Source organism: Aspergillus japonicus (genome assembly GCF_003184785.1).
Source record: "Aspergillus japonicus CBS 114.51 unplaced genomic scaffold BO86scaffold_67, whole genome shotgun sequence".
In the NCBI taxonomy this organism is placed as follows: Eukaryota; Fungi; Ascomycota; class Eurotiomycetes; order Eurotiales; family Aspergillaceae; genus Aspergillus; species Aspergillus japonicus.
Window position 1 is genome coordinate 109,977 of NW_020291704.1, and position 27,808 is coordinate 137,784.

A 27,808-nucleotide genomic window follows, 5' to 3' on the forward strand; every position below is an offset into this window, starting at 1 on the left:
TGGAAATAAACTATACTATGTAGAACAGCTACGGGGAGTACGAACAACAACTTCTTGCTCCATATTCAGGCCGCAGGTCTGAACTAATACACGGGTACGTGGGTTAGAATGGACATACTTATTTAACCCCTAAATACTTAGACAAGTATATAAGCAGACCCTTAACGGCCATATTAAAAAAGTGCTTGATCACAAAGGGTTGAAGTATGGGCCCTGCTGGGCTCGCCAAGGGCGCTTTGACTGAATGCTTTTGGCCAAGGATGGAAACCGGCAGGTCAGGCCCTCGTAAATCTATACCTTGCACCTGCACTGACTGTGGAATAGCTTCTACCACCAGCGTCTTCCAGGATCCAGCAGAAGAAATCAAACCTGTATACCGTGCCTGCTTAATCCACAAATGATTCCGTGATTGATACGTGACCCTGAGTAAAGCTTTGTCCTAGACCAGTATACTCTATTAGAGCTAATACTATTTATTCCTTCGAAGCAAAGGTGTTTCGGGTATACAGAAGGATGATAAGGAAATACACAGAAGGATGATTGTCTGTAGTCGGGGCTTATTCTACACCAAGTCACGTGGAAAAGACCCAAGCGCTTGAATTAAGACAAGCATACCAAGCATGACAAGATCATCGAAACAAGTTCTCAGTTGTCGTCTATGATTTCATCATCACTCAAGGTAAGCCCTCTCTCATCAGTCCCAGACGGTAGATAGGACTCTGAAGTGCTATCCCAGCCTCGAAGCCTTGTTTTCGATATTTCTCCCAGTAGTCCGACATTCGCACCAGGTGCCTCTATCTCACCAAAGAAGGTATGTGCTTTGTCGGAAGCCTGCGGCCGGAGCCTGGTGAGCTTTGTAATCTTTTCGAGCTCCTGTCCTTCAGTGGCTCCTCTGAACAAACATGCCATATACGGCAATTGGTGAAGTATAAGGTCACTGCGCGGTATCATGGTTGCTGCCACTGTTTGGCTCTCATTCCGAGCACCCTCGTGAGAGAACTTGCTGTTAGTGCTCAGCTCCTTCTCGCTGAGGGGAGTAGTAGATTCGAATATTGAGCCTGAGGCAGGGTAACTCATCGAGCTCAAGAGCCTGCTTGACCACAAAGCTACGAGGCCCTCAACCTCCTCCATAACATGCAGTGACCGCAAAGAAGTCGGGTAAAGAAGTTGTTGGCCATGTCTTGAAGTCCCAATACCATCATTGAATGAACTCTTCCGTGACACTGGATAAGGGAGGGCGAATAGTAGCCCACGAGCGGCAACTTGGTAGCTGATTTCTTGCTGCCGCAAAGTCTCAACTGCAGCACTATTTCTAGCTGCATGTATGAAGAACCTGTTTGTCCTTTTGGAAATAGGATACAACAAGTCGCTATCTGAAAGCGCACTAATGCAATCGTCAAGGCACTCTGTGAATGAGGCACCATCACAAGATGGAACATAATTCTCATGCAAAGTACTGATAAACGTTTGCGTATCTGTACCAGTCTCATTATATAGTTCATTGACCTGCACCTGTGATGGTTTCGGCCGTCCATAATGATGCAAGTAGCTCGGTGGCATAACAGACTGACCATCTTTGTTAGAGCTTGGATCGTCACGCTTATTATACACAACCTTCCCAACAGCATGGAACAACCCTAAAGTGGTCTCTCGTTGGGTTATCAGCCCAAGTGCCTTTTCCTCCATCGGAGTAAGAGTGGGTACTCTCCGGGAGGCCTTCTTGGCCCTAGACGATTTCTTCATCTCGGCAAAATTACTGGACTTTAGGCAGATGAATTCTAGCCTGGCAGACGCACTTCGAATATCCCCGTTTTGAGAGAGGCTGCGCATTGTAGCGGGTGATAGTGCTCGCTCGGATTTAGAAACGCGGCCTTCCTTCTCTATGATCAAATTTAAGGCTTTGAACATGAACGTGGGAGCTATACTATTGAAGTCAATAATGCTTGTTCCCGGATGATTGCAGATCGCCGGGCCTAACAATCGATGAGCTGTGATGTTATCTGAAAAAGAAGAGCACGAGTCGAGAAGTGTCTCTGAGATAATAATGACGATTGGAGAGCAGGGCACTATGTCTATCTCTCGAGCGGAGCCTGCCGTTACAAGGTACCGCTGGACAGCCATTCTGAACAGAGACAGGTTAGGGGATTGCGTCATTAATGAAGGGAATTCCTCAATCAGAATCAAACGCCGTCGCGGCGAAAAGCACTCTATGGCGCCCCTTTGACCTTCGGGGAAATTGCTCGGCAGGTCAAGGTTGAGACCTGAGAGCTCATTAGCCCTCTCCAGAAAATCACCAAATTGCAGGGCAACGGAATTCGGTAAGTCGGTGACAGAGTCAGATGCCGCTGGATTTCTCCATTCAAGTATCTCGCACCCCAGAGCCTCTGACAAAATGGAAACTGTGGTTGTCTTGCCACTTCCCGCGGGGCCACGGAGGATAAGTAACTTCCGCCATTGTCAGTAATGAATAGTTTGGACTCAAGGTCATACATAGTCCAAAACATGATAAAGGGAGGCATTTAACAAATGGCCAGGCTACATACCCGTTCACCCGTCCCACAGAATGCATTATTCAGCCAATTTTTCACCTCGGAGACTTTCCTGCCGTGAACTGCCAGTTCACTTATGTCTTTAGGGGGGAATCTCTGAGCCCACGGCAATTCTGCATTATGGACATTGAACGGGCGAAAGAGCCGAGGTTGGGAATGACAGGCGGGCGGTATGACAAAGCGTTTGGTAGTGCCAGAGGAGCTCTGACTGTCGGGCAGTCCCTTCTGATGCGATGGACGAGCACCTTTCCGATCGTTGGCAATGTTTGTGATGTCCTCGCGTAGACAAGTACCATCGTCTGCAAAATGTTGTGTAAATATCTCATCAAAAGAGTCATAATCATCTTCAATGACGTCGTCAAATGGGCCTGGTGCTTCCATTGCTATGTTCGTCTTCGCATTATCATCCGTCTCAGGACCAGATTTCTGGCCCGACATTGCGTGGTCGCAAAAATCGAATGGGGTGGATCGTGTTAAAGAGAGATCTGAAGGTGCTTTGCGCTTCATCCTCGTTATCGTAATCGCCGCCTCCAGCTTGCCGGAAAGAAGACTCAATCAAGCAAAGTAAGGATACAAGCGAACAGACCGGAATGGTTGTTGTCGCAGAGTATCTACCGCTGTGGTCTCCTTAGCTTCATCACAGCCTATGCTGCAGCTAAGCTAAGTACATGTACGTCCGATTGTTGTCCATGAAAACTAACATGATCATGGCCTGGATAAAAGAATACAGCTCATGAGGAACGGGCAGATTATAATAGGACGGAGGAGGACGATACACTGAATGGAGTGGGCGAGATTCATCAGCAAGGCCAGTCCTAGTCATAGGACCCTGAGTTCCGGGATGTCGATAGAGCTTCGGGAGATTGGTGGTCCAACTGTGTCCCGAACCGTGGCCGGATAGTTCTGCCGAGCCGAACGATCGCTAGATGTTTCTATGTAGCCTGAGGTTTCATGTACAGTACATATTAGTCCTAGGTAACTAAAATTTAGCCATCCAGTACAATGCTTGGGCTGTAGGATGTACCCACTTGTGGAAGCTATTCGGTGAATAAAGTCTATGAAAGAGGCGAGACCTACGAAGGTATTATGCTTGGCATTATGAATTACTTGAGAGAAGACCATGTAATTGTCTTCTGGATATATGTATAGTCAATGCATATAGTGAACAAAACCATCAAGGACCCCCGAAAACATCGTAATAATAATCATTGTCGAGGCCTTCACGCGAAGGGACGCCCGGTGTCTCACTGACGAGTGCTAGATCATCGAAGCGAACGTTCAATAGACGGATTTTGAGTCCGTAGTCGCTAATTAATTCTATTAATTTGCTTGTCTCTGTCGTGATAGGCTGCTGGTTAAGTAGCATTAGTAAACCATCGAGCCACTCCGATGCTACGCTGGGAGACTGTGGATGCAAGTTTAGCAGTATACACTCCCCCGGCGTAGACTTGCTGAGTTGTCGAGAATGATGGCTGGCGTCCTGTGCGCTGCCCTTCGTTCTTGCTTCATGATCAGGAGGGCCATGAATTATTATCCTCATAGAAGGATTGCTGTGGGACCGAGTCTTCACCGCTGATGGAAAGTAATCATCAGACAACTTCGAGACGTTGGATACCACGGAAGATACAATGGAAAGGTCGACTGAGGCATACGGTGAGTGTTCAATCAAGCTCAAAGCGAGGGGTAAGTGCTAGGAAGGGCATACTCACTTTTATCGGGTAGAACGTCTACTTGAGGACTTTCTTCCTGCCGATGCTCGAAGTCACCAAAGTGCAGAAATCGCCGATTATGCGATAGCTGAATATAACGCCAAGAGGACTTTTTCGATGCCAGTTCCAAGTCCAAATCGTCTTCGTTTGGAAACCAACCGCCTCGAAGCAGAGATCTTATGCGCTGCTCTTTCACAAATTGAAGGGCCTCGTGGTATAGCTCTTCGCGCATATTTCGTAGATGTTGCCCCCAAGCATCTTCGTATGTAAGCTCCAATAGTTCCATCTGTAACTCACGCAGGCGCCCGTAGTCAAAATTGACTATGTCTTCCTCCACATCTTGCACATCCTTAGTGCGAGGCGCCCTACCGACGATCGATTCAAGAAGCACACGAACGAGCTCCACAATTTTGTCATAATCTTCAATTTCGGCACCTGTGGTTTTCCATAGACGGAAGAACGCATGCAATCCAGCGACGTGTAATCGCGTCCAGTGTAACAATAGAGGCTGAAATAGACTTTCAACATTCAAGCGAGAATCTATCAGCAAGGATGTTTTGACATCCTCTATCTCTGATTTGTCGACCTCAAAGTGATCGTAGAGAATACAGGTGACGGACAACGAAGCACGAGCAATTGGACAACGTTGATCTGCTGGCCTTGTCGATTGCTCCAGGATGATTTTCTGGAATTCATCTTGATTGTTTCTGACATAATCTGCCAAGTCCATGAGTCCCAGGAAGCCTGTACATTCAAATTGCATCACCGGACTTTCGGTTTCAAAGCCAAGTCGCCGCCACTTTTCTGGGTCATGGCGTTTAGATCGACGGACATCTTCCCCGGTTTCAGTGCCCTTATCACGACTCCGTTCCAAAGAACTAGCCACGTAAATCCCCTTCAACGCTCTTCTATGTTCTGGCTGCTCCAGATTCAGTGCAATGTCGCGCCATTTCCGCAAAAGAACCTTGGTAAGATATTGGAACTCGATCAGTGGATGTATGTGGTCCTGCATGGCACTTCCTTGCATCAGGGAGTATACTGCCCGTATGACTCCCAGATCTTGTAGCCTTTGAATGAATTTTGGCCATTCTAAATCTGTATCGTTTGCGACGGAGTCACGCATAAGTGAATTGATCAGTTGCAATGCATTGGCGCAAAGCGCATGGTCTGCGGAGGATAGTCTGCTGACAAGCATCTCCAGGAACTGTGGATAGATGGCAATTGCAGGTTTTAGCGCGCCAGATCCGAAGCCTCCAGTCTGCGTACTATCATCGCCTGCGTGCGGGTGTGACACTATGGACACTAGTATAGACATAGCGCCCCTTAAGATATTGACAAGGGGATGTGTCACAATGAGCTCAACAACCTGAGATACGACGACCACCAGTCAGTCCATGTACAACCAAAATTCGACGATACATTGGCGAGGTCTTGATTGGGCCACCTACTCTTTCGACCACTTCCTGGTCTACGAAGTCCCAGCCCTTATCAACATCTAGTAGTCTTGCGAAGCTTGTCAGGCTATATGCCAATGTGTTACCAGTTGCATGTAAGATCAGATAGCGTAGCCTGACCAGTCCGCCCTCCACAATGAATATATCGGCGAAAGAAGGGTCGCCGATGCTGCTCTGCAGCTTGAAAACTGCCATTTTGCGTACTCCATCTTCATCGCTCCCTAACCTCTCCACAAGTTCCGATATGCTATTCTCCATTGAGACTGTTTTGTGTGGTGCTTTGATCTCTGGATTTAATCAAAATCTGATTGATGCTCAAGCCAAGCAGTATGTTTATTCAAGACGTTCGGTCGAGGAGGTGAGTTTCAGGTATTACATCCTGTCGGGGTTGGAAAGTAGAAAGAGAGATGATCAGGAGGTGGGCTGCCAAGCAACCGTATCTAATGTACTTGCTTCGCACCTTGAATTAAGTTACAGCTGGGGCAAGCCACCCTTGTGTATTGAATCTCTCTCCATTTGTACGGTACGGATGCAAGTTAATCCCTCATCTCAGACATCTAGAATTGCGTAGAGCTTGTCAATCTATTTGTGCCAAGTCCAGCATCAGCATCAGGCGATTTACCATCTCTGCCAAGCCAATGTCTGAATTTCATGTAGGTATAGTCCAGTGCAGTAGTATACTCTGCAAACTCTGTATTATTGCACATGTACAGTGCTGTATGGAAGTGTACAGCGCATGACCGGGGGCAGGTTTCCGAATCCTATTACGCTCTACAGAGTACTCCGTACTTAGTCAGAGTTGGCCTTGCCTAGTTACTCCGTAGAAATGTTAATGGACTGTGGGTCTAGAATAATATGTACTCATACGTAGTACGTACCGTCGTACAGTAAGTGAAGTGGGTCTTCTATACCGGTCGAGGAAAATTGGTACGTACCCCTTGTGACTCTTCCCTGGACAGAGCAGCCATCTAATTTACATATTCGAACTATGAAAAGCTACAGTACCAAATACTGCATACTTTCTTAATCTCATTACCCGGTTCTAGACCTCCAATACATTTGGCTACTTTGTGTTTTTCAGTGCTAACCAGCGACTTGCTTCGCATAGGTAGTGGTATTACCTAACACATACATTTCTCGCCATAATTCTGTCTTGATGCTATTCGAGTAAATCCAACATGCCACACGTCCAAGCTGAGCCCGGCCACTTTTCTCTTTTAACACCTAACATAAAGAAAAAGAACCGTGACGATGTCCTTGCTAGGTATGGTTCCAAGGTTTGTTTACGGGTCTGGGATTCTGCCATCGCTTTTGGTACCGTGTTGAGAAGAAAGCTGACTGCGGACTTCTGGTATGCAGCAAGAGAGTAGTCTTGTCACCTTTTCAACAAATAAGCCCTCAAATCCCTGCCAAATTGCTGGACATCTCAGAAGATAGTCATGAACAAGGTTTACGTCACCGGGGTTCCACGAAGAGACAGCGGCTTCAGAAACAGCTGTCACCGACGCAATCACTAAGACTTGCAACCTCGAATATCTTTTCTTCTCAAGTATCCCACCGAATCCTCTCTCCGAAATCTCACCAACCGTCAACCTTCTGCTTACTCCCCTGTCATGTTTGTCATAGGCGGCCCACAACAAAGGAGACTCTAGGTGCCTATTCCAATTGTGAAATCTGTGCGCAAAGAAGCTGTTACATTTGTCTCCGTTCATGTGATGCTGTTGACTGCAGTGGCTCGATCAATACGCTCTTAGCGCCGTCAGGCTTTATAAACGAGGATGCTCGTGGCATGGAAAGGCAGACTCGATCACGAAGAATCTGTTCATCGTGTGCAGTTGAAGGTCTGAATGAAACAGGTGCTGTAGTAGCAAGGTGTCTTGAATGTGTGCTAGATACGGCGCCTCGATGGCAACCTATTCCACCCGTTTAGGAGAAGACTGCCTGTGCAACCATGCAAGAATCAAGAGTGGGAATACAAACCACAAAAGAATCCATTTGACCGAAGGCGCTCAAGAGCCTCTGATGCTGAATGAGAGCCTTTTATGACTGTCAGGGAGGACTGTAGCGCCCAAAAGCCTCCAGCTTCTGATGAAGACAAGATTTGTCGGAGAAAAACATTTCTTATACTCACCGAGACTGAAAGTCTATAGACATCCAAGCGTTGCCTACCAATAAGCAGGCAGTAAGCGATCTCATCAAGATCCTGCTTCGCTCACAGTCTTTCCAAATTATTCCGGGTATCAAGGATGGTTCCAGCGTCTTTGAACACATGAGCAGGCATTACCTGCAGACCACTAACAACGGCAATTCTACATCGTGAATAGTCTTGCCATATGGCTTCAAGCAGGAAGAGGGCGCGATGATTACGAGCAAGACATATATAAAGAATTCTCACACTCTGGGATAGAATAAGAGAGAGAGAGAGAGGGAGAAAGCCCAGGATCAGGAAGCAAGCGTCAAAACTTTATGTGAGCGAGGCGCAAACAATGATCATACCTACTTTCATCAATTGAATATATCTTCCGGCCAGGGATCACGGGGAAATCTCAGTGATAATGGTCATTTTGGAGCCGTCCACCTTGCTCGAGAAATCCTACAAAGAAACCTAGACTTTAATCCTAGTTTGAATGTGGCTGATCTGTAGTATTCCAACTTGGTCAGGTCTTGTTTATTTGGGCATTGATCCGCCAGCAAAAGAACCTGGTCATGAGACACTGATAGTGACTTAAAAACCTGATAAGGAGATCTAGATGCTGCGCTGGTGTATACATAGACGACCTCGTAATAATCACTCTCAACGCTTTCAACGGCCGAACCTCATCTGAGCCCCAGCATAATGCCAGAGTCCCCGTAGAAAGCCGTGATATTCAACTGCTTCTTCAGAGGTATTTGTCCCGCTACTTCTACCGCCAGTGCAAAACATTTCGGTCAGTCGAATGTGCCAGGGAGGATATCCGTCTAATTTTAGAAAGGCGCCGAACACTAGTAGAAGGTCGGGCTCAGGCTTTGTGACAAACCTGAACTGGTCGGAAGCCTTGTTGCTTTCATTCGAGGTTGGCGAACTTGGTCGAGTCGGCTGAGTAGTAATCTCGCCAATTTCTGCGTCGACCAATTCTAAGGTAATATCTTCGGGTGACAACTTTCCGCTCTGGGACATTTCCGCCAGAGTTTTAGTCAGGTCGACAAACGTCTCCCTGCCATCAGTGGCGGAGAGTAGTAGCACCGTCAAGGATCCATTGTTGCGATTACTAGCGATATCTTGCGGCAGCTGGTCAAAGACAGGATGATGGGGTGCAAATAGACGTAACCGGGGTTGTTGAATAGGAGAGCCATAGTACGAACACATCTTGTTGGTGATAGCCTGGTGAAGTATAGGAATGCAAGATTTCAGAGCCCCTGCAGATGCCGCCCATTTCATTAGCACTCAGCACTGGCATAGGCTCTTTAGATTGACGTCAAGGGCCGTGTCTACTTACCGCTTTTTTCGTAAACACTCAACACTGGAATTCCAGCACTCACGCTCCAAGCTGCAAGCTCTGCAACTTCGTCCATCAAAATAGTAAGGGCGTCATCCTCCTTGCGAAGCGATAAGATGACACTCAAGTGTTCGGGTAGGCGCTTGAGGCCTTTCACATCTTTTCTGATCAATTCAGGAGTTCGATGGTGATAATATATGACTGCACATATCCGGTCCATGGTGGCGTGGTAGCTTTGAAGAAGCCGAATTATGATTCCAAAGAAGATATGAACAAAGGTGTATACAATACGGTGGATTTGCGCCTTGACGAAAGTTCGTACAGGAGCCCTTCGCTGAGCTTTGTTCTGCCGCTGCGGCGATCGTCGTTGGAGTTCAGAGGGGTCTGGTAGATATGGCCTCAAGATGTTTTCCCGGTCAGCAGCACTGAGCTTGGTCCCTCGAGAGCGTACATCGTTGCGAAAAAGCTCTCTGTCATGTTGCGAGACCATGGTTTTTCAGATGTATATGAACATGTGCGAAATGATTGCGCCGGGTGGTGAGAGGTCAAAAATGGGTAAAGCGCCCTGCAGGCTGCTAGTTAACTTAATGGTGAACCAGCCACAGACCCGTGAGCGTCTTCTGAATGGCCATACAGTATGGGATAATCTGGAGGTTGTTGCAGATCCGGGAAACGAAGCCTCAACACGACTGCAGGAAAAGGCGGAATACATACGCTGTTTGTTTGCCTTGCGACACGATAATAATTAAGCTCGAGGTGGCCATTGAGATCAAATACATATATGGTAGGTAACTTATGCCCACGATGATGGTTTATGTAATCAGCTGCGGGTCAATCAAGCTACCTCGTCTACTCCGTACTCCGCACGTATCCCGCTCCGTGGCTGCACTCGAGCTGCAGATACAGTTTGTCCCTGGACTGCTTTCAGGTTAATGATTGCAACTCCTCTACCAGCATCAAGCTAATGTCAATGCGGGAGGATCCGGCCGACAGACCAGAACATGGCGGACGATGTGTCAACAAATCCCCTTCCCAATGCTGTGTCCCGTCCGGTATTCCCTCAAGGTCCCGGCTTCACACTCGAAGACTTCTCTAGCCGTGATTTCATCGTGAAGGAGTTTATTGAATCCCTTTCCGAAAACGCAGTAAACACTCGGCGACATACAGGAGCTTCAGGAAATGGAAACCAGCCGTTTGACCCCAAACCGCTGATTCGGACGTTTGAGCATGCGCAGCGGCGACTAGGTGATATATCAGGCGACCTCGAGATAAGAGAAAATGAACTATCTGCTGCAGTCCGCAGGGCAGAGGCACAGCACACTCAGAATCTGAACACCCTAGGACGAAAACTAAGTCAAACCATCGAATCTTTCCAGCAACTCGATACGTCGCTCAATGGTGCAGGGTTATCCGGAGGAGAGCTTTCCGAGAGCACAGGCAACATGGCTGTCGAGACAGGACGTAAGCTTGAGGAATTAGATCGTCAAAGGCGTCGGGCGCTTGACGCATATTTTCTCCTCGAATGCTGGGATGGTGTGAGCAACAGAGGGGAGTTAACCCTTTTGGAGAATTTGAGGAGGTCAGGAACAGGTGAGGCCAAGGTTCGATCGGCACAGATTGCGCGTCAGTTGCTCAGAATCAGCCAGCGACTTGACACTGAAAGTTGGAGTGAAGTAGCGGGAAGACATAACGGGTCCTACGCAAATGGAACTATGGCAGATGAGTCTGGGAGCACAAAGGGCAATAGTATTCGGCCAAACACGCGAGAAATTATCGAGAAGTTCTCCGAGACGCTAGAGAATGACTTGCTGAAGCAATTCGATGATTTCTACAGAAAAGCTAATTTTGAAGGCATGAAGGATTGCGCTACAGTACTTCGAGATTTCAACGGTGGTGCAAGTGTGATTGCTTTGTTCGTGAACCAACATCAATTCTTTATTGACCGCAGCCAGCTGGTGACCGAAGAAGTCGGAGGGGATCCAGAAGCCTGGGAAATGCTTGCAGATCCCGACGCTGAACCGTCAAAAGTGGAGCCCAGTCTACAGTCACTCATTGATGAGGTAAAAGTTGTGGTGCAAGAAGAGTCCGCGATCATCAAAAGGGCCTTCCCGTACTACGAACAAGTACTCGGAAAGTTTCTGCAGCGAGTTTTCCAGCAGTCGATTCAACAAAGACTCGAGATGGTCTTGGATAAGGCGAACGGTGTCTCATCACTAGCGTTTCTACGTGCTCTACAAAGTTCTCGCAGTTATCTGAGCGCCTTAGTTGATGACTTGAAAGCTCATGGATTGACCGAACATCCCGACCCTATCTCGTCACATACAGCCCTCATTCTCGATCAGCAACTGGAGGATCTGTTTGTGCCCTATTTTGTGGGTTCGTCTTACATAGAAAGAGAGAGAAGGAATTTGGAAGAATTATATGCCTCCTTACAATTCAGGTTCACCACTTTCCACGCTCGCAGGAAGAAAGCAGTGACAACGTTTATGGCATCTCTCTCAAAATCAGGCACGGAGGTTCTTGTCTCCGCAAGAGATGCATATATTGCACGCCTTGAGTCCTCCGAGTTTCCCGCAATACAGAAGATGCTCTTACTCCGATTGGCAGGTCTGAGGGAAGCCACTGATCCCAGTAAACCTACAGACATCAAGCTTACAGAAGATGACGGTCTCCCAAATATTGCTCATGCAAAGAGAATGCTCAAATGGCTTGCCGAAGCAGTTGGTAGAGGCTTAGAGCTCAGCATGACTAGCGAGACGCCCAAGGATATGCTTGCTCTTCTGAGCCTTCTTCTCTCCATGATGGGAGAAGGCTACATTGAAGTTTGTTTAGACGCCGCTCTGGATGTAGCCGCATCCCAGGAATCAGGTAGAACTGAGCCTGATTTCGGGTATATACCGGCTATTCGGAACGCTATCAGTGTCGCCAACTTGATGGTCATGTGCATTAACACATTGCTTATCCCTCTTGCCGCAGGCAGTATCACAATTCGTCGAGAAATGGAGAGAAAAACGAACCTGATCACTATACGAATTGAAGAGAAGATAAATTCCATAGAGCAGAAGGTCATTGATGCGACGTTAGCCTGGGTGAACAAACTTCTTTCTGGTCAGAAGAAAAATGACTTTCGACCTAAGGAGGGTGACAATGCAACTTGGTTAGAGAGGCTACAAACACCGGTTAGTCACTGCGTTATGCCTTTCCCGCAAGCTTTTTACCTCAAGTGCTCTCGGGACGTGTACTAATCGATCCCAGACATGTGCGTCAACTTGTACCTTCTTGGCTCGTGCGCATAACGTTCTCAAGGGCTCGCTACCACCTAGTGGCTCTAATCTCCGCCAGATGCTTACAGAGATTGCTGTTGGAACAAGAATTCTTCTCCTTGAACATTTCAAGCGGTTTGTTGTGAATGGGCCTGGAGGTCTCATTGTAACCAAGGATATGACACAGTATACGGATCTGTTAAAAAGCTGGGATATTGAGGAGCGGGTAAAGGGCCCGGGGGGTGCGCTAGATGTCTTACTGGAAGTCGGAAACCTTTTCGTCGTTGGCTCTGAAGCATTGCAGGAGCGGATATGTGGCGGCGCGGTCAGCGCTGCTGGCGGAAATTCTGGTAATGGCCATGCCACTACAAGCCCAGGACGCAGCATTGGAGGTACCACTCAAGAAGATACAGGCCTCAGTGTCCAGGAAGTCAGGGCTTATGTCTCTCGCAGGGAGGATTCTAACACCGCTGCTTTGCAAGTCGTGCTCAATAATCTCTGATATGAATAGCATCGAGACCTAAAATAATATATGGGGCGTAAGTGCTTTTATATTAGAAGAATTGTTCTCATTTTGGGACAGCCAAGATTCTATCTCATTCTGATGCCCATACAGCGTGTATGCGCATGGGTTGTGTCCATGGCACCGTCAGGTGAGGTTGGAATGGGATCGGTACTACTGTGGGTGCGGGCGTTGCTACTACCATACTGTGATCTATCCTATTCGTACAGTTAATCTGGGTGCTAGATTACCCTTTCAAGCACATGATCTTATAACCTGACGTATAATACCTTACCTTCCGCCAGTCTGACTTATTGTATCGAACGTTAGTATCAAGATTTCCTAGGTAAGATCTATGACAGCTCCACTCATTTGAAAGCGCTTCGAAGGTGAGTACTGTACTGTACTGTACTGTACGTATTGAGTAGCAGTGGAGCTTATCTGCTACCATTATCTGCATGAGGTCATTAGTGCTTCGATAAGCGCTACGGGCCGACACGTGATCAAGGAGCTCGTCTTGGGCCACGCAGTGACAGCTATGCCGATTCTATTTCCGTCTGTCTATCCTTCGGTTTCTTTTATCTACTGGACCTGATACGCCCATTCGACAGGATTTGACTAAGTAGTCGGAATTATCTCCGGCTCTCGTTCTTCGTGCAAACCACTCTGTTTGGCGCAGCATTTCTGGGGATATTCCGCCCTTGTTTGCCGTCTCATCGCAAATGTTATAAAGGTCGTGGCGATGGCGTCTCGATGGCTCCTGCTAGTGGGATACCTGACGCTGGCTCTCATGCTGCGGCCCAGCATCGCAAAATCACCCGGAGAACCCAAAGTCACTACGACGAAATTTGACCATGCTCCGGTGTCCCTTTTCTACTTCGAGGACACGGATAACGTCCTCATGAGTCTGGAGAACGGTGATGTCTTCCAGTCATTCGATGGAGGTGAACAATGGGAGTCGGTTATTGGAGAGGGCGAAGGAATGAAACAGCGGGTGGTTTGGGTTCAACAACATCCTTTCGACAAGAACAGAGCTTATGCCTTAGGCAACGATGGGCGTCATTTCAAGACGAAGGATCAAGGCAAAACCTGGAATGCTTTCACAATTGACGAATTTCCAGCGTTGCAGCACGCACCTCTTGTCTTTCATGGTTGGGACTCGAGCAAAGTTATCTTCCAAAGCGAGGAATGCGCCGGGTTTTTTTGCATCGTGAGATCATACTATACGACGAACGACTTTGAAACGACTAAGCTGTTACGCGAGAGCGCTGCCGGATGCTCGTGGGCCGTTGGCCATCCAGATTTTGCAGATAATTTCCCATCTTTCGATCAACTTGTCGACCGAACGCTATGCGTTGTCCCAGGCTTGAAGGTGCCCTTTGGTCATGCCAACCGTTTGGTGTACTCCGACGATTACTTCACCAGTAGTACTGATGGCATAGAAGTGAAACTACACGCAGATCGGCCAATCTCCGGAGTCATAAGTACCGCCGCTGTCAAGAAGTTTGTCGTTGCTGCGGTTAAGTCCAAGGGAACCGACGAGCTTGCTTTGTACGTGACCACTGATACAATTACTTGGAGTCGGGCAGAGTTTGGCGGTCATAGGATAGAACAAGATGCCTACACCATGCTGGAAAGCACTAACTACAGCCTGCAGGTGGATGTTCTAACCAGCCCTTTCAGTGGCATGGGCATGCTGTTTACCTCAAACTCAAATGGTACATTCTTTACTCGCAATATCGAGCACACCAATCGCAATGAAGCCGGAATTGTGGACTTCGAAAACATTGCTGGAATCCAAGGCATTGTATTGGTTAACACGGTCAAGAATCCTGAAAAGGTTGAATCCGGCTCCGAAAAGAAGATTATCAGCCAAATAAGCTTTGATGATGGAAGGACCTTCCAACCACTCAAAGTGGGCGACAAACATTTGCATCTACACTCGGTGACTACTTTTGCGAACATTGGCCGGGTATTCTCGAGTCCGGCACCGGGAGTAGTCATGGGTATCGGCAACACAGGCGACAGCCTCAAGAAATACAATGATGGCGACCTATTTGTTTCAGATGATGCAGGAGTAACTTGGCGGCATGCTCTTGACGGGCCTTATAAATACGAATTCGGTGACCAAGGTGCTGTGATAGTGGCGGTTAGTGATGCTGGGAAGGCGAAAAAGGTCAGGTTCTCTCTCGATCATGGCAAGGAGTGGGAATCAGTGGATCTAGAACACACGATTTCCCCAACCATGGTCACAACGACTCCCGACTCTACCAGCCTAAAGTTTGTTCTCGTTGGGCAGGAGAATGGTGATGGCGACTACATCGTGTATTCGATTGATTTTAAGGGCCTCCACGAACGGAAATGTGGTCAGGATGACTTCGAAAAGTGGCCGGCCAGATTGAATGAGAACGGTGAACCTGATTGTTTGATGGGCCACAAACAATATTATCGGCGCAGGAAGGCCAACGCAAATTGTTTTGTGGACGAGGAATTCAAAGACCCTCAACCGATCCTCGAACCATGCAAATGTACGACCGAAGACTACGAGTGTGAACAACGCAGCGAAGATGGGCAAAGCTGTAAGCCTGCTGAAATCCCAAGACCTCCAGATGGAAAATGCGAAAACCCCACCGATAAGTATTTGGGTCCATCAGGTTGGAGGCTCATTCCGGGAAACTCCTGCATCCGAGAAGGCGGCAAGAATATGGATGATCAGATCGAGTGGTCATGTGGGGACGTGGGAAGTTCTCCTGACAGCAATGGTAAGATCGGCCATTCGAAACAGTTCTTCGATGCGAAGCAATTCAGCGCATATTATTACTTGGAGCGCCAGTCCAGCAACTCAGGGACTGACGAAACTGTCATCATGTTGACAAGTGCACACGACCTCTATCTCTCGCATGACCACGGTAAGACGTGGCAGCAGTCATTGCAAGGGAAGAAAATCACCAGAATTGCACCTCATCCATATAGCAGCGATACAGCCTTTCTCCTGACTGATGGGAAGGAGGCATTTTGGACGGTTGATCGCGCCCAGACATTCAAACACTTCGAGGCGCCGATTCCGCCTACTCATGACCGTGTCCCAACAATCTCCTTTCACCCACAGTATAAGGACTGGCTTATATGGACCGGTGCTGTAGATTGTGAGTCTGGCGATTGCCATTCCAATGCCCATATCAGCCAGAATCGTGGCGAAAATTGGAAACTTCTTCTCCGCTACGTTCAGAAATGCGAGTTCGAGAGTCGAGAGACGCGTCCCAACAGCAACAACTTGATTTTCTGTGAGCAGTTCGAAAGTGAAAATCGAAACAACCGATTGCAACTCTTATCCAGCGAAAATGAGTTTGCTGATCGACGTGTTCATTTCGACGACGTTATCAATTATGCTACAATGTCCGAGTTCATCGTGGTAGCATCTCGAAACCCGGATAAGCCGGAATCTCTGACTGCGAGCAGCAGTGTTGATGGCCGGACCTTTGCAGAAGCACACTTTCCTCCAAACCTTCATGTTCCTATCCAGACTGCCTATACTGTCCTCGAAAGCTCTACTCATGCTGTTTTCTTGCATGTGACTGTGAGCAATGCCGAAGGAGCCGAGTACGGCTCCATCATAAAAAGTAATAGTAACGGGACCTCTTACGTGCTCAGCCTAGGCGCAGTGAGTCGGGACCATCGCGGCTATGTTGATTTCGAGAAAATCCAGGGACTTGAAGGTGTTGCTATTGCGAATGTTGTCAGCAATGTGGACAGGCTTTCTTCCGGCGAATCGAAGAAGCTGAGAACCATGATCACTCACAATGACGGGGGCCGGTGGATGTTACTCCCCCCACCCAAAGATGCGGATGGCCAAAAATTTGGTTGTGCCGTGGAAGAAGGCAAAGGGATTCCGGATTGCTCGCTCCATCTCCATGGCTATACAGAGCGCAGGGATGAAAGAGACACGTATTCCTCCGGCTCAGCAATTGGCCTGATGGTCGGTATAGGTAATGTGGGCGATCATTTGGCTAGCGATAGCGAGCCAGATACATTCATCACACGCGATGCTGGCTTCACTTGGAAGTTTGTGAAGCAAGGCCGGTATCTTTGGGAGTTTGGTGACTCCGGTTCTGTTATCGTCATTGTGCGCGAGTCAATACCAACCAAGGTGCTCTACTACAGTACGGATGAAGGTGACACTTGGGAAGAATACCAGTTTTCGGATGTTCCAATGCAGATCGAAGACATCTCGACTGTCCCCTCTGATACTTCCAAAAACTTTCTTCTTTGGGGTAGAGATGCGGAGTCGGAGAATCGAGATAAACTCGCGACTGTCAACATTGACTTTACTAAACTCCGGGCCGCCTCATGCAACTTGAACGAAGATAGTGGAGCCAGCGACGATTACTACATTTGGGAGCCAAGTCACCCTTTTGAGGACAATAATTGCCTGTTTGGTCATGTTGAACAATATCATCGCAAGAAACCTGCTGCTCAATGTTGGAATGATTGGCGTGAGCCCCACATTCACAGCATAGGGAGGAACTGCAGCTGTACTAAATCCGACTTTGAATGGTAAGACTTACCAATTACCCCGCTTGGTTCAATGGGAGCGCGGAAGCAAACAATCGATCGCTAACACCGAACAGTGATTATAACTACGAACCTTTGAGTGATGGTAGCTGCGGGCTCGTCAAGGGATTGTCTCCACCGGATGCGATGGCTGTTTGTAAGGTGGATCCCGATCGTGTTGAATACTGGGAGCCTACAGGATACCGGCGCCTGCCCCAAACGACTTGCCAAGGGGGATTGGAATTAGACCATCTGGTCTCAAAACCCTGCCCAAATAAAACGGAGGAATATAACCGTAGACACGGTATCGGCGGAGTTGGACTGTTCTTTGCCATTGTGATACCCATCGCTGTGGCCGGTGCTGTTGGATACTATGTCTACACCAGATGGGACGGCAAATTCGGTCAAATTCGCCTTGGAGAGAATGTTAGCACCTCTTCTGGTTTGCTGTTGCGAGACTCACTGCTCATAACCATTCCCGTCACCGTGATCGCGGGCGCGGTGGCTGTTGCTAAAGCCTTGCCGCTTTTGGCCACCAGCTTATGGCGAAGTGCAAGCGGTTTCTTGCGTCTCAGGCGCAGTGGAGGTTATACACGACCCTACTCGTCTCGGGGTGCTTTTGCAGCCCGGCGAGGCGATTACACTAACGTTGTCGATGATGAGGATGAGCTTCTTGGGGTGGAAGAAGCCGACATTGACGAGGAAGATGAGCTCTAGTGGCAGTGCTCATCTGCGCTCTCTTCGACAAGCTTGATGGTTTTTATGGTTTCATGTTATGGTACGAATATGTAGGAAGGGTCCCTGGTCGCCTTCCTTCCGTACTTGTCACTCATGCTAGGTTGACTTGACTATCTTTGCTCATCTTCTTATTAGTCTCTGAACGATAGAAACCCATTTGGGCAATAGCCTGAATCTTTTTTGATCTGGTATTTGTATGGTGTCATTAATCCATTAATCGTAAGTGTTGTTTATGAAGGTCATAGCCTCTAACATACTTTGTGTACTATTAACCTGACGTTGCTATCGTTTGTGGGTGCTTTCTGGATCATGTCATGCTAGAAGTGTAAGATATTGACCAGGTTGATGTATGCCAATCGAGGTGATGCATCAGAAAATGTTTCCAAGGAGATGAGATTTTTAAGACTATGAGGCAAGAATGCTATCGTGGTCCTGGATCCCAGTACACTAGCCACTAGCCCGACGTCTAACAAGGCGCGCTCCTCGACTTACAAATAAAGCCCTTAATTGAGAGGGCCGCTCTGCTCAGCAATCATATATGGCCACTTTGCGAATTTTAGTTATAATATTACCATGGAATTGAAGCCAATCCAGAGAGGAGAAGTGCGTCTTATGAACCCAGTGAGACTGTCAGGTCTGCATATATGGGAGACGTGTTCCATACTATCGCGTCGGAGCCGGAAATGAGGCCCTAAACGCAGATGCCTAAGATTGTTTCGTGGCTCCAGGCAAGTCGTCTGGGCCGAATGAGTCCGGCAGAAGCTGCAAATTAGAAATATGTCAGTACACTCTTTCAAGGATACATTGGAAAAAAAAAAGCATGGTGACTGATTAGATGGACAACAATATAACACTACGTGTAATTACCTCTCCAATAGTTTTCATAGTAAAGTTTCCTTGCCCATCATACATAAAGATGGGGATTGATGAAGAGCAAAATTCACGTATGCTGTTGTCCGCTTGTTAGCCATCGCTTTAGTGAAACAGTGCGGTAAGTACAGGTACCAAGCAAGAAAGTCATGTCGTCCATGTGTGTAAAAAATGAAAAGAAAGAACTTCGAGCACAGAGTTAACTTACAACTGTCTGCACATGCCGCAAGGTGATGCTGCTGGCTCAATGTCTGTTGCGACAGCAATGGCTTTGAAGTCTCGATGCCCAGCTACCTGCAGATCAGTCCAATACGTCAGCCATGCCTTCAAATTGGACAGGAATTCTCAGATCGTCGTGCCGCCTAAAAGCCACACGGCAAAACGAGGACAAAAATGAGCTGGCCAGCCTGAGTAAATAGCAGAGAAAATAGTGATTTGTAGAACGAGTCCTAAGCTGGCAGCGGCCTGCAGCAACTTGCAGCAAGGAAAATGAAGCATAGAAGAAGTTCACTCACAACCGCGGTCCCCAATGCAACCCTTTCTGCACAGGTCCCAACAGGATAGGCAGCGTTTTCTACGTTGGCACCGTGAAAATACTCGCCTGTTTGCGTCAAAACACAGGCTCCAACCCGGAACTTTGAATAAGGGCCTATCGGAGCTTTTTAGTAATCAAACGAACGGCTTGAAAGGTCATACATATCCCAAGGTACAAGGTGCATGAATATCAGAAATCTTAGAACGAGCATTCAATGTTGCGTGCTGAAAGAAGGTTGAGGGGTTTAGGAAACAACACATATCTGGGACTTACAGTACGCAACGTCCTTGGCAGAAATAGCTTTGGTGGAGAGAGTCTCCAGCTCTTGGGCCGAAAGATGGTCAGCAGACGATGCCATATTTAAATCCATGTTCGAATAGATTGTCGGATGTATGTCGGGCAATGATTCAGCAAGAGAGTAATCGTTCAGGTTCTGGTGGTAAATAAGACGGACGGAGTAGAGATGAGGCGAGCAGAGATAACCAACTTAACGCTGAATGCGGGAGAGGACCGAGGGTCACACGTCATGCTCTTTTTCTATTCTTGCAGCCCCTCTCCAAAAATTTGCGCCATCGCGGATCAATCAACAGCCCATTGAAAACCATAACAGCAACCTTTCCCAGCTCACCAACCATTCTACTATATGTAATGTATAATCAGGGTCTGGTAAAGACACACCCATCATCATGAAATTCTACTTTTCGCAGCCCAGAGAGAGCAAGTCTTAATCCCAGGAATAATAGTTCTAACAAACTTTCTTCTTCTTCTTCTTCATTTTCTTCCTCACCTTCCTCTATCAATGCTAGATTGAGTTTTCTTTGACGAAAAAAAAGGAGGGGGGGATTCTAAGAGAACGAGACAAGGGAAAAATTAGAGTGAAGAAAGCAAGAAGTGAAGAAAGGAATCGAAGATAACATAAAAAAAAGAAGAGGTCCAGATCTAGAACATGAATAGAGGTATCATACAACAATGCCAGAAAAGCTCAAGAAATCGCAAGAATAACTTGGAAGAAAAATGGTAGGACAAGGAGATTATAGAGTGACGACACGCTCAACCAAAATGGCTTCGTAAACCTTCATATATCGTAAAAATAAAGGCCGAGCTGGGAGCAGACCGGGCGCAAGTGATACCGCAGCCTCGATATAATCCCTTCACTCCCTGTTGTGTCCACAAGGCTCGGGCAACCCCCCAGAATGTTTGTCTTTCACCGTTGTGCGCCAAGCGTGTGATATCCTCGGTTTGCATGCGTGACTTGATCGTATCAGCAGGATAGAACAGGAAATTGTAACTGACACCAGCTGCTGCACCGGCAAGCATCTGCTGAGGTATGGGGACGCGATCGGACTCAAGTGCCGCATCATCGGCCCGCTGAGAGGCTGCGCGGGATGAGCGGAAGAGCGCCATAACTCCTTCGTAGCTACCGAACCAAGCGGCGCCACCACCGGTTTCGCGAATGAATGTGCCTAATTGTCCACGCCAGAAGCCCATGATACCATCGCGGCGGAACACAGATACAATGAGAGCTAGAGGCCCCGGCGCTTTGGCGCCGGGGCCTGCCAGAGGTACTTGCATCTTACATTTGATCAGCTCCACCGGGGTAAGTGCAAGCGAGGTTATTGAACCAGACGCAGCACCGCAGAGAACCAACGCTGGGAAGGGTAGCGCATCTGCCGGGGCGTAAAACGTGGCGCGAAGTATATCCTGGACGAGGCGGTAGCTGAAGAACAAGCAGCTGTTTTCTACAGCCGCCCCGACCATAGGGGCGCTGATCCCGCGGTAGAGCCCACGCACACCATCGGCTTGGAACGACTGGCGGAAGCAATCCAGGGGGCCGGTGTATTTTAGAGGAAGATGATCCGGCTGGGACTGGAGTCGTACTTTGACGGTATCAAAAGGGTATTCGATTACCTTCCCTACCATTCCCGCAGTCTGACGGAGCGTCAGTGGTTTCCAGTTCAGCACTGAGCGATACAGCGAGGCGACTCACAGATCCGAACAGAATATCCTTGAAAGCTTCGAAGCCCTGGTTGGGCGGGAGTGAAGGGAGTTCCATCGACATCTCATTCTTTAGTGCTATCGCATTCTCTGCAGCCGCCATAAGGGAAAAGATGGTCAAGAATTGGACAGGAGATGAGGCAGGGTAGGCAAGAAGGACAGAACAGGAAGTTAGGCTATTAAGGGAACATGGTAGGTATCGGAAATGGTTCGGTCTAGAGGGCCAGGCGAGTATTTAAAGAGGAGGACCTGATCGAAAGAGGGGCGGTGTGTCAGGGAGGGGTGGTGCCAGTGAGATGCCCGAACCATGCGCGATAAATTCAGGAAAGAGCGAGCATCGCTTGAAAAGCTGGAAGCAGATGAGCCCAAAGGCCGAGAGGTCACATATAGTGGGGGGGCCAAAGAGGAAGACGGTTGGTTGCGATGTTTCAACTAGCTTGCCGGCCAAGTGATTCTTAGGAAACGAGGTGGGACAAATCCCTCATTCTCGGAGCCACAAGTGCCAGACGCGGGTTCGGATGCTCACTTCCACCGAGATCCGGTTATCTGATCGGTCTAAGATAACTTTTTCCTCAAAATCAGACAACCGGAAGAATAAGAGGGAAGGCAGCGGAGAACCGCTAATAATACATATCACTCTTCTTCCCCATCCTCAGCATTCACCTCGCTTTGGTGGCAGCTTCAATTCCCATTCCCACCATCCTCACCTGGTCTGACCATGTCGTCCTCCTCGGCTTCAGTCCCTCCGTCCGTGAAGGGCATGCGGAAGAATGGTATTAATTTGGTTTCCCCACTTTTTACCTGTTTTTCCTCTTTTTTTCCCCCTCTCACATTTTGTTTCTTCCCCTCCCACTCCGTGAAAACTGACTGGAGCTAATGAGTTTTACTCCTCGGACCCGCAGGAAAAAATTGGCACGACTCCAAGAAGCCCTTCCGCCCTACGGCGGGTATGACCTCCTATGCGAAGCGCCTGGAAACCCGCAAACACCAAGAAGCCGTCAAAGAACACGAAAGGGAACTTAAGGAAGAGAAGGAGGCTGAGCGGAAGGTAGGGCATACTTGCAATTCATTCCACCCCTAGGCAGCGTAGGTGGACTGACAACACAACCAGGCCCATATCCAGCGAATTAAGGATCGCAGAGCCGCCAAGGAAGAGAAAGAACGCTATGAAAAGATGGCCGAGAAGATGCATCGTAAACGTGTTGAGCGCTTGAAGCGCCGTGAAAAGCGCAACAAACTGTTGAATTCTTGATGCTGCATAGAGCTTGATCGACCCCTGGACAGGTCAGTGTATGCTGTCGCGGTTGAACTGCTTCCTGCTGTTTGTTTGCTGCACTCGATGCATGGCGGTTACCGACCAGCTGTTCGAAAATTGCCTTTTCTTCCTATTCCCTCACGCAGAAAACGCCTTCCCTTGATTTGCGCTGAGCCCTCGGAAAGATAATGTGGCGACAGGCGGCCTCTTTTCACATCCTTCGATTTTCTGTCGGGACAAAAATGGATCATGGCGACCATGGAGTTGGGGGTTCTGGATACTGGATTTATAATTATATTCATACGGAAGCAAGAAACATCTTTACATAGAAATCCTCCAAGACTTCATGCTATACCAAGGTAGTTGTAAAGTCACATAGGCTCGGAGACGGAGTCGGTCGTTTCAAGACATGCCGATCGTGCTGTATGTACTGTACCAGTACGGAGTACGTAGTCTTTAAAAATCCAGGGGAGGGTATCGATCGGTCAACGCTTGGCGCCTGATGTCGAGTCCGCCATCTCAATCAAATGACTTTGACCAGCAGCAGAGCCGATGGGCATTGAAACAGTCTATTCTTCTCCCTTGTTGCATCAAACTATCAGCTCTACGGACCACAGGGACTTGCTGAGTCCGAATGGAGGCCTCCATGAGCTTGTCCTTGCCTGACATGGTATCTTCTACGACTCCCGAGCGTTCCGTCCCTCATCCACCGACCACCCATGGTTTTGGCGTGGTCGTCACCCAGAAACCGCCTAGTACTTCACTGGACAAGCAGCTGGCCAGCACAAGCGATGATCAAGCCCAAATCATCACCGACAGCCATGGTCATGAAGACAATCTGCAATTTGCCAACATCGTCAGTCTGTCCGAAGAGAAACAGCAGCACCGTCATCTGGTCATCGACGTTCCCAGCTTAGACCGAGTTCTGTCCAAATCACGCCACCTTCACAAGCATAAGCATAACAAATCTGGCGACGGACGTTTCCCACGGAAAAAGAATCAGTCTACGACATCTACCACTGCCAGGGCCCTGCTGCCGACGTGGTCCGGGATGAAAGACAAAGACAACGATGAAGAGAATGGTCTCCTCCGTCCGATGACACGTCAAACGACACGGTCGCGCTGGGGATCGGAGTCTACCACAGGATTGACTGACGGAAGCCGGAGGGAGAGCATACTCGAGGGAATTGATACAAATACAAAGCCTGGCCCGGTCGCACGTCAAGAAATCCGATCGTCAGAGGACCTGGAGCAAGTGAAAAGCAGACGGAAATATGGCGAGGAGTAAGTTCCGAACGCCATATTGTGAACCGGGCTTGGTATGACTGACTGCACGCCAGGTATTTGAGGTCCGCTTTATCACTTATCGGAACATTGGCTACAGACATCACGCGCCGTCTGGATTACACGTACTATAACCTTCTGGAGAAGGTGGCAGCCCTGAATGCTACGGTATCGTCTTTCCAGGAACTACTGAACTCTACATCGAGTCTCTTTGCCGATTTCCAGCGAGAAAAGTCGAGTCTCGACCAAGAGATCCGAAAAGAGATTGGAGAGCTTCGAGAATTCCAGCCACAGCTTAGAAGGATAGAAGCTTTGGAGGATCGCATGAAGATAGGGCGGACGAAAGCTCAGGAACTCAACGATCGACTTGAGAACATGCGGAATGAGATCGTTCACTGGGAGAAGAAAGAGATGGAATGGCAAGACCGCGTGAATCGAAGGCTCCGTATGTTCTGGGCCTTTGCGGCAGCGGGTGTACTTGCAGTGCTTCTGGCCATTGCCACACAAAACAGGAGCATAATACAATCCTCGGCCATTCCCAACAATATGCGTGCAGGCACAGCAACGTTGGATTGTAGTGTATCACTTCGGGACGAGGACAATCACGAATCTCAAGGAGGAAACACTCCCACCTGGATCAAGCAGCCAATTGAGACTACCCTGTATCAGGGATCCGGTATTTTGAAGCCTACTGATGACGAGCCTCTGAAATTTTCTGTTTCTGAATAAGCTATAAGTGCGGCGTCCTGTCTCTGTACTCTCGGCATGAAGGTCAAGGTCGGCCCCGACCCCATTGCATTAATATTGGCTTTTGCGTGTGATACCCAGTTGCATCTAAGCATCCGATTTAGTACATTAAGCGTTTAGTCTGCCGTTATATGATAGGTCATCGAAAGACATTGAATCAGCTGCTCGACTTCTTTTTCTTGTCTTCAATAAGCTCAATGTTGACCTCAGGGATTTCCTTGGCATAAAATTCCAACAACCATTCTTTCACGTCTTCACTGACATCACCCTGAACTGTAATCTCCTCGGTGCCTCCAGCAGAGCGAGTCATGGAGGAACCAGTCGCAAATTTCTTACCAAGCTCTTTGGCGAGCTTCTTGTTCTCCAATCCGTATATGTCCAAGCCCGTGATGACAGTGACATGTTTGCGCTTGTTACGTTCAACGCGTTTGATATGTACCTTGGAAGCGGCCTTTCGCTCTGCATCTCGTGCCTCTGCGGCGGCAGCCTTTGCTTCCTTCTTAGCCGCATCCTTAGCAGCACGCTCCTGGGCAGACACCGAAAGTGAAGATAGCTTGGAAGTCAGAGCCTCTGCGGTCCGATATCAGAGTCAGCTGCGGGAGTTCTAAAACCTGCTACAATGATCTGAACAAAGCGGACGAACCTTCAGAATAGAGCTGCTGATACGCGTCCGGGTGCGTGTCTTTCAGCCAGTCTTCGCACTTTTTCGCCGTTCCGCCGAATTCGCAATACTGGAGATCCACGAGTCAATCATTTATCTTCGGAGGAAGTCGTTCGATTCCAAATATTGCCGATTATAACGTGCTCTGGGCAAAAAGGCTGGAATGAGGGCCATACTTCTACAGGCAGTGTACAGACTGTACATGTAAAACATAGATTGCGTTAGCCTTGTCAGTCTAAGGGTCGAAAATAGCGAGAAATGAATTTTCTCCTATCATAGAAGCTCAAGTTCGAGATGGGCATTCACTCACCTCCACAGTACAGGACGTGCTTTGCCGGAGATTCCACCGGACGAGGTTGCTCGACGTCCGCCATTTTCCGACACAATGACCTTGTTGTATATGGTTTATGGAATGAGGGCCGGTTGAGAAAGATAGTGATTGTTGTCCAGGACACCGAAATTCGTCGAGTTCGGAAGCCCTGTTATCACCGACTGCACTTTAGTTTATCGAGATGGCGCGGGGTCGGTCCTGCAGCCACCCCACTAACTGTATTGGGAAGCGCAGCAATAATGATCACGTGAGTATATTCACAGTTTCAATGCGCAGGCATAGTCGGCTGGAAGGGAAACATCAAAGATTTAAAGGAGACAGAAAGATTTATGATAAGGTGATATAGTTCCGATTGAAAAATATGACCCACGCAAGTTCGAGTGTAATGAGCTAGGAGAACAATCATGGAAGAACGATCATGTACCGTGACGATGGCATGAACACATAGTGAGGTTTCGATCCGAGTCTAGTTCATACTCCTGAGGTTCTAGGTATGCATACTTGATATAAAACAAGCTTTCTCTCTTTTCCGCCTGATACGCTCTCTATGTTACGCGAAACCCGATGATTTAGAAGTGAGAAGTCGACTATCCGCTTCTGACATCCGTAGCTCCAAGGGGATCGTTGCTGGGAGAGTCTTCGAAGAACCCTCAATTCAATACTAAGTCATCAGGCAGATGAGCCAGGTGCCCAGTGGCAATGAGCGCTGCCTCAAGTGGAAAAGTGAAGCCTACCACGTCAGGCACTAACAGGCACAATCCCGATTTCGAGGAATCCTACCGAGTTGGCCAGAGCAACGCTACGCTCCCTGCGAATGATAATCTGGTCATCAATCAAAATGATGAGGAGATCAATCCTTGACCCATACTACCCCTAAAGCCTATTAGGGCAAAGTGGCCGGAGTTTGTCAATATCGCAAGTGGCTGTTGGGATTACCTCATGGGGAGTCGCCGGCTGGTTCCTTGTCTACAATACGAGCATGCTTCCGCTAGAGGTATACTGAAGTCGGTCTCTCCCAGAAACCAGCCTTCCTCTCAGGAGAGACTCGCTCTGGTAGGGCTAAGTTCGCAGATCACGAAGCTTCTGTTTTGTACATACATACACACGACTTTCGAAGAATATTGCCTGGAAAGTGGCAGCTTCCGCGGACAAGGGGCCCGCGCTTTCAATCGAAAACAAGCAAATCGGTAAACGTGGGCTTCGTTGAGTGACATAGGTTTCACAGCCTATAATGTGTTAGTAGCCATCAAGAGATGGGTGGGGTTTCTAATTGTGAAACAGATTTCCATACAGCATATTGAGAGATCAGAACCGGCCCGGTCTTAATGCATAACATGTAACCTGAATGCTTGTGCTTTTGAATCTTATTACTTTCATTTGGATTTATTCTCTTTTCTGCTCTTGAACCTCGAGCAGATTTGTCTCGTCTCACCCCTTGTGTAAAGCATGCGCGAGATTCGTACGCTTTCATCTGCCTCCGATTCATGATGCGGAGGGAAGCTTCAGGCTTTGCGAATCCGCGTGACTCTATTTGTGTTGAAAAGACAAGAGCCCCTCTCATCGGACGAGGGAAATACAGGACATTCCCGCGTCAGATTTTGCCCCTCAATAGATATCAGTCAAGCGCAACGAATGGCCCTAACTTGTGCCAAGGATGATTTAACAAGGAGATCAGAGGGATAAGAGGTCCTGTCGCCAGTCGACCTCGAGACACGTCATTCACAGCCCCTAGGAAAACCGGGCTTTTCGATGAATTGTCTAATCATAGAGGGATACAAGCACGTTGCTTATTTCAAACCATGATCTTGTAATCAATCGAGGTCGCTCTTATCCTTAGCAAAGATTTATGATAACTGACATACCTTCTGAAGGAGAAACAACCCAATTG

At 48.2% G+C, this 27,808-nt stretch overlaps 11 protein-coding genes across 11 annotated transcripts; 4 read left to right on the forward strand and 7 right to left on the reverse strand.

The window, feature by feature from the left end:
• Positions 1 to 592: 592 nt before the first annotated feature.
• BO86DRAFT_439833 (putative cell cycle checkpoint protein Rad17) lies at positions 593 to 2,930 on the reverse strand (the record flags this gene model as incomplete). Its single annotated transcript, XM_025676180.1, has 2 exons — positions 593 to 2,445; positions 2,544 to 2,930. 2 exons carry the CDS (start codon positions 2,928 to 2,930, stop codon positions 646 to 648), a joined length of 2,187 nt encoding a protein of 728 aa, XP_025523703.1. The 3' UTR covers positions 593 to 645.
• Positions 2,931 to 3,641: 711 nt separating this feature from the next.
• On the reverse strand, positions 3,642 to 6,201 carry BO86DRAFT_392293 (ELMO/CED-12 family protein). The gene is made up of 3 exons (XM_025672779.1): positions 5,707 to 6,201; positions 4,259 to 5,624; positions 3,642 to 4,190 (listed from the first exon to the last, which is right to left on the reverse strand). The coding sequence occupies exons 1-3, from the start codon at positions 5,905 to 5,907 to the stop codon at positions 3,724 to 3,726; spliced, it is 2,034 nt and encodes a 677-aa protein (XP_025523704.1). The 5' UTR covers positions 5,908 to 6,201; the 3' UTR covers positions 3,642 to 3,723.
• A 2,140-nt stretch (positions 6,202 to 8,341) lies between these two features.
• Positions 8,342 to 9,923, reverse strand: BO86DRAFT_346480 (ditrans,polycis-polyprenyl diphosphate synthase). The gene is made up of 3 exons (XM_025669247.1): positions 9,823 to 9,923; positions 9,189 to 9,753; positions 8,342 to 9,108 (listed from the first exon to the last, which is right to left on the reverse strand). Exons 2-3 carry the CDS (start codon positions 9,676 to 9,678, stop codon positions 8,516 to 8,518), a joined length of 1,083 nt encoding a protein of 360 aa, XP_025523705.1. The 5' UTR covers positions 9,679 to 9,753; positions 9,823 to 9,923; the 3' UTR covers positions 8,342 to 8,515.
• A 148-nt stretch (positions 9,924 to 10,071) lies between these two features.
• BO86DRAFT_369890 (exocyst subunit SEC10) lies at positions 10,072 to 12,981 on the forward strand. Its single transcript, XM_025670259.1, has 2 exons — positions 10,072 to 12,367; positions 12,444 to 12,981. Exons 1-2 carry the CDS (start codon positions 10,190 to 10,192, stop codon positions 12,951 to 12,953), a joined length of 2,688 nt encoding a protein of 895 aa, XP_025523706.1. The 5' UTR covers positions 10,072 to 10,189; the 3' UTR covers positions 12,954 to 12,981.
• A 339-nt stretch (positions 12,982 to 13,320) lies between these two features.
• BO86DRAFT_346488 (vacuolar protein sorting/targeting protein 10) lies at positions 13,321 to 18,531 on the forward strand. The gene is made up of 2 exons (XM_025669248.1): positions 13,321 to 17,507; positions 17,582 to 18,531. Exons 1-2 carry the CDS (start codon positions 13,696 to 13,698, stop codon positions 18,219 to 18,221), a joined length of 4,452 nt encoding a protein of 1,483 aa, XP_025523707.1. The 5' UTR covers positions 13,321 to 13,695; the 3' UTR covers positions 18,222 to 18,531.
• A 49-nt stretch (positions 18,532 to 18,580) lies between these two features.
• BO86DRAFT_369894 (cytidine deaminase) lies at positions 18,581 to 20,134 on the reverse strand. Its single transcript, XM_025670260.1, has 5 exons — positions 19,921 to 20,134; positions 19,628 to 19,761; positions 19,321 to 19,406; positions 19,110 to 19,191; positions 18,581 to 19,004 (listed from the first exon to the last, which is right to left on the reverse strand). The coding sequence occupies exons 1-5, from the start codon at positions 20,015 to 20,017 to the stop codon at positions 18,948 to 18,950; spliced, it is 456 nt and encodes a 151-aa protein (XP_025523708.1). The 5' UTR covers positions 20,018 to 20,134; the 3' UTR covers positions 18,581 to 18,947.
• A 242-nt stretch (positions 20,135 to 20,376) lies between these two features.
• amcA (putative mitochondrial ornithine carrier protein AmcA/Ort1) lies at positions 20,377 to 22,089 on the reverse strand. Its single transcript, XM_025672780.1, has 2 exons — positions 21,635 to 22,089; positions 20,377 to 21,576 (listed from the first exon to the last, which is right to left on the reverse strand). Exons 1-2 carry the CDS (start codon positions 21,743 to 21,745, stop codon positions 20,698 to 20,700), a joined length of 990 nt encoding a protein of 329 aa, XP_025523709.1. The 5' UTR covers positions 21,746 to 22,089; the 3' UTR covers positions 20,377 to 20,697.
• Positions 22,090 to 22,228: 139 nt separating this feature from the next.
• On the forward strand, positions 22,229 to 23,230 carry BO86DRAFT_392302 (CGR1 family protein). The gene is made up of 3 exons (XM_025672781.1): positions 22,229 to 22,415; positions 22,545 to 22,690; positions 22,754 to 23,230. Exons 1-3 carry the CDS (start codon positions 22,361 to 22,363, stop codon positions 22,892 to 22,894), a joined length of 342 nt encoding a protein of 113 aa, XP_025523710.1. The 5' UTR covers positions 22,229 to 22,360; the 3' UTR covers positions 22,895 to 23,230.
• A 142-nt stretch (positions 23,231 to 23,372) lies between these two features.
• On the forward strand, positions 23,373 to 25,120 carry BO86DRAFT_392303 (uncharacterized protein). Its single transcript, XM_025672782.1, has 2 exons — positions 23,373 to 24,181; positions 24,238 to 25,120. The coding sequence occupies exons 1-2, from the start codon at positions 23,532 to 23,534 to the stop codon at positions 24,908 to 24,910; spliced, it is 1,323 nt and encodes a 440-aa protein (XP_025523711.1). The 5' UTR covers positions 23,373 to 23,531; the 3' UTR covers positions 24,911 to 25,120.
• Positions 24,907 to 26,069, reverse strand: tma22 (putative RNA binding protein Tma22). Its single transcript, XM_025674685.1, has 4 exons — positions 25,900 to 26,069; positions 25,766 to 25,785; positions 25,572 to 25,659; positions 24,907 to 25,498 (listed from the first exon to the last, which is right to left on the reverse strand). Exons 1-4 carry the CDS (start codon positions 25,961 to 25,963, stop codon positions 25,086 to 25,088), a joined length of 585 nt encoding a protein of 194 aa, XP_025523712.1. The 5' UTR covers positions 25,964 to 26,069; the 3' UTR covers positions 24,907 to 25,085.
• Positions 26,070 to 26,867: 798 nt separating this feature from the next.
• BO86DRAFT_204706 (uncharacterized protein) lies at positions 26,868 to 27,575 on the reverse strand. Its single transcript, XM_025666772.1, has 2 exons — positions 27,212 to 27,575; positions 26,868 to 27,146 (listed from the first exon to the last, which is right to left on the reverse strand). Exons 1-2 carry the CDS (start codon positions 27,479 to 27,481, stop codon positions 26,955 to 26,957), a joined length of 462 nt encoding a protein of 153 aa, XP_025523713.1. The 5' UTR covers positions 27,482 to 27,575; the 3' UTR covers positions 26,868 to 26,954.
• Positions 27,576 to 27,808: the final 233 nt, after the last annotated feature.